Source organism: Octopus bimaculoides, chromosome 1, assembly GCF_001194135.2.
Source record: "Octopus bimaculoides isolate UCB-OBI-ISO-001 chromosome 1, ASM119413v2, whole genome shotgun sequence".
NCBI classification, from domain to species: Eukaryota; Metazoa; Mollusca; class Cephalopoda; order Octopoda; family Octopodidae; genus Octopus; species Octopus bimaculoides.
Window position 1 is genome coordinate 132,887,880 of NC_068981.1, and position 3,856 is coordinate 132,891,735.

Genomic DNA, 3,856 nt, shown 5'->3' on the forward strand with positions numbered 1-3,856 from the left:
CTCTATTTGACTCGTATCTCGAATGTTGTCTGGTCATTCTGCCGATGATAGTCCTACCTTTGTGAGATATATAATTTTTATCTTACTAAAATTGACTTGAAACCATGGTACGGAATATAGATTGGTAAATGTTTTTATTTTTCATTCCCTTTCGAAATTATCCCTATTTTTTGTGGTATGTAGTCTTGCTGCTATTTCTAGTGGGTTAGATGTCCTATTACAGGTATCTCTGTATTTTAAATAAAAATATATACATATATATATATATATATATATATATACAATGTATTGAAGGCTGGAACTAGACAAAATTAGATTGATTTAGTCAGTATAACCAAAGATATATTGCTTCATATCAATTAAGTGCTAGAGAGAAATTTAAGCAACTGACTATCCTTAATGTAAATCTGTATCTAATTAAGTGTGCATATATGATGGACTTCTGCATGGTTTCCATCAACTAAATTCTATTCACAAGGCATTGATCAACACTGTGCTATACTAACAGACACTTGGCAATGGTGTCATATTGTGGAGCAAACTTGGACTCATGTATTCTTTTCTACTCTAGGCACAAGGCCCAAAATTTTGGGGGAGGGGGCCAGTCGATTAGATCGACCCCAGTACGCAACTGGTACTTGATTTATCGACTCCAAAAGGATGGAAGGCAAAGTCAGCCTCAGTGGAATTTGAACTCAGAACGTAAAGACAGATGAGATACCACTAAGCATTTTGCCTGGCATGCTAGCATTTCTGCCACCTTGGACTCATGTATTTGTAAAGCTAACTTCTTTATCATATAGCTATTCCTGTGCCTATACTTAGAGAAAATTATCCTTTTGTTTTAATTTGTTAGTATTTTGTTTAATATAGGGTAACATATTTCTTCTGATTATTTGATAAAGAGAGCATTGATATCTTGAGGTGACAGGGTATGGGACAACTAGTAAAGAGGTCACTTGATGATGGTATCTTGCCACTGGTACTGCAATGCTTACAAGACTTATCAAACGGCTTTGGGTTCTGTCCCACTGCATGTTACCTTGGATAAGTATCTCCTACTAAAGCTCCAGGTCAACCAAAGCCTTGTGAGTGGATTTGCTTGATGGAAACTGAAAGAAGCTCATTATGTATATGTTCGTATTTTAATGTTCCACTTAGGCATAGTGATACTAATAAGTGTTAGTTGAGTACAGAGCACAATATGAAATTAAATAAATGACAAAGGAATGGGAAATTCTACAATAAATTTCATTATCTTACAGCTGTTTCTGCAATAAGATGAGGTGTATCACCATATAACTTCCTTGGAGCTTCTAATATGAAGGAAGCTATAAGGTGATGTACTTGCAGTCAGCTCTGAGTGCACTGCATCTTATAGCAGAAACAGCTGTAAGCTAATGAAGCCCATTGCATTGAGTATATATATATATATATATATATGCACATGTGTGTGATAGTGAGACTTTGTACTTGCCTTGTTGTCATGTCTATTTGCTGGTTGTAAACAATGGCTCACTGAAAATATCAGATGTTGTCATTTGCTTGCAGTCCACTGTGAAAGCAAGTTCGGGCTTCTTGACATGTTTTGACATGCTGTGTGATCTTTGTAAGTAAAAGGCTTGTTTATATAGTTGTCAGTTCTCTTTGTAAACATGTCCTGGCTGTTTGCTTATCAAAAGGCTGTGAGAATATTGCTTTACTTGAAAAAAGCTGGGGGTAGGTATTAGGAAGGGTGTCTGGTTGTAGAAAACTCTGCCCCAGTATATTCACATCTGATCCATGCAAACATGGAAAAGATGGCATTAACACAATGATGACCATGATAGTTATAGCATTCATAGTTGTAATATTAGTAGTTATGATAAGGTGGCGAGCAGGCAGAATTGTTAGCACATCAGACAAAGTGCTTAGCAACTTTTTGTCCATCTTTATATTCTGAATTTAAATGCTGCCAAGGTCAACTGCCTTTTGTCCTTTCAGGGTTGATGAAATAAGTACCAGTTGAGCACTGTGGTCAATGTAATTGACTTACCCCCCACCACTCCTACAAAATTACTAGTCTTTTTCCAGATGGCAGAATCGTTAGCACACTGGGCAAAATGCTTGCAGCATTTCAACCGTCTTCTACATTCTGAGTTCAAATATTGCCAGGGTTGACTTTGCTTTTCATTGTTTTGGAATTGATGATATAAGTATCAATTGGATCCTGGTGTCGATGTAATCGACTTACCCCCTACCCCAAAATTGTTGGCCTTGTGCAAAAAATTGAAGCCAGTATTTGTAGTTATGATATCAATAGTAATGATCTTCATATGAGGCACCACTAGCTATAATAAAAAGTATTTATGATATTGATACATGTGATGTCTTATGATGTATTGTCAGAATGTAATAAAGTCGTTTACTCTCTACAAACAGATCAAAGAATCTCAGGAGGCAACAAACAAAGCACTTCGGTATTTAGATCGTTATTTCTACCTAATTTGTTTTAATGCATATCTTGCTGAACAGGTATGTATTTTTCCTTCATATTCAATAAACGATATATTGTGTATTATCATGTATTATTTTGTGTCCCAACATCAAATTTTCAAGTCACATTAAAGTTAATAAAAGTTTGTGATTGTTACTTTAAAAAAGAAATAAATATTCCTTATATAAAAATAATTAATGTTTACAATGAAAGAATGAAGAATTGCTTCTGTGCTCACTGAGCCTGCTAGAAATAGCAGCTTAATTTTCTTCCTCATATACTTCCATCTTAAAAATAGAAGGATGAGTCACAAAAACAAAAAAATAAAAATGAAAATACAAGATTATTATGGTTGAAAAGAACGTTTGTATCATAGAACCAGGGGTGGTCAGGGGTAGTCCCAGGTGGTTTGATATCAGAAGGGTTAAGGATATGGTGCAATGCCTGTTGCAGAGTTAAACAAATAATTTTATAACAAAGACATCACTATCAAGCAATGAACTTGCAGAATCAATAAAATGTTGGATACAATACTTCATGGTATTTGTTCTGACTGTCTGCCTTCTGTGTTCAAACCCCACCAATGTTAACTTTGTCTTCCATCCTTTTTGGGTTTCACTGAATAAAAACTGAAAGGTAATTTTCTATTGTAACAAGATGGGATCAGGGAACAAAACTTATTTTGCTTGTTTGAGTGGGTGGGGGAACCCTCACATCCAGAATATTATTAAATCTCATTTTTTTGAATTATCTATTCTGGAGTAGATAATCTATTTACTTTGTATGCTCTATTTAACCTTTGCTTCAACACATCCTAAGGTTCAATTTCTTTTTTGACTTTTCTATTTATAAATGGTTGGTTATCTAGAGAAAAGGACAGAAAAAACGCTATACATAAATATTTCTTTAAATAGCAGAAACCAACACTAGCAACTTCCAATAGTTCACATGTATGATAATCATAACAATTCTTCATACTGCCATGTTGGATGAGAACCACAATAGTTCTTCAAGCCAACACAGTAGCCTAAAGGTTTGTTGTGGCTCTCATACAAGGAAACTTACCTAAGTATTATATATTACTAGCAGTATAGCCTGGCGCTGCCCGGGATTAAGCTAGGATTATTAAGTGATCAAGTGCTTTATTTCAAACCAAAATAAGTAACATGGACATCAGATTTGAGCGAAATCCGTTGAAATTGGTTTGGCTGAAAATGGTTTGCTGGCAATTTGATTGGGAAATCCCATAAGGAATCAGTTTATTGGTTATTTCCACTCATTGACTGTTTTTTTTTTAAAGTTGCATTAGAGATCTGCATAGGAAAAGGTTGGTCTGAAGGTTTGCATTGGGGATGTGAATTGGAGTAACTTAGGAAAACT

At 35.0% G+C, this 3,856-nt stretch overlaps 1 protein-coding gene across 5 annotated transcripts in view; it reads left to right on the plus strand.

Moving 5' to 3' along the window:
- Nucleotides 1–3,856, plus strand: part of LOC106870290 (paladin) — a 141,597-nt gene that overhangs the window by 116,604 nt on the left and 21,137 nt on the right. For all 5 annotated transcript variants that reach the window (XM_014916313.2, XM_014916314.2, XM_014916312.2 and 2 more), the window contains exon 11: nt 2,422–2,514. In XM_014916313.2, coding sequence (XP_014771799.1) covers nt 2,422–2,514 — 93 coding nt within the window. The remainder of the gene's footprint in view (nt 1–2,421; nt 2,515–3,856) is intronic.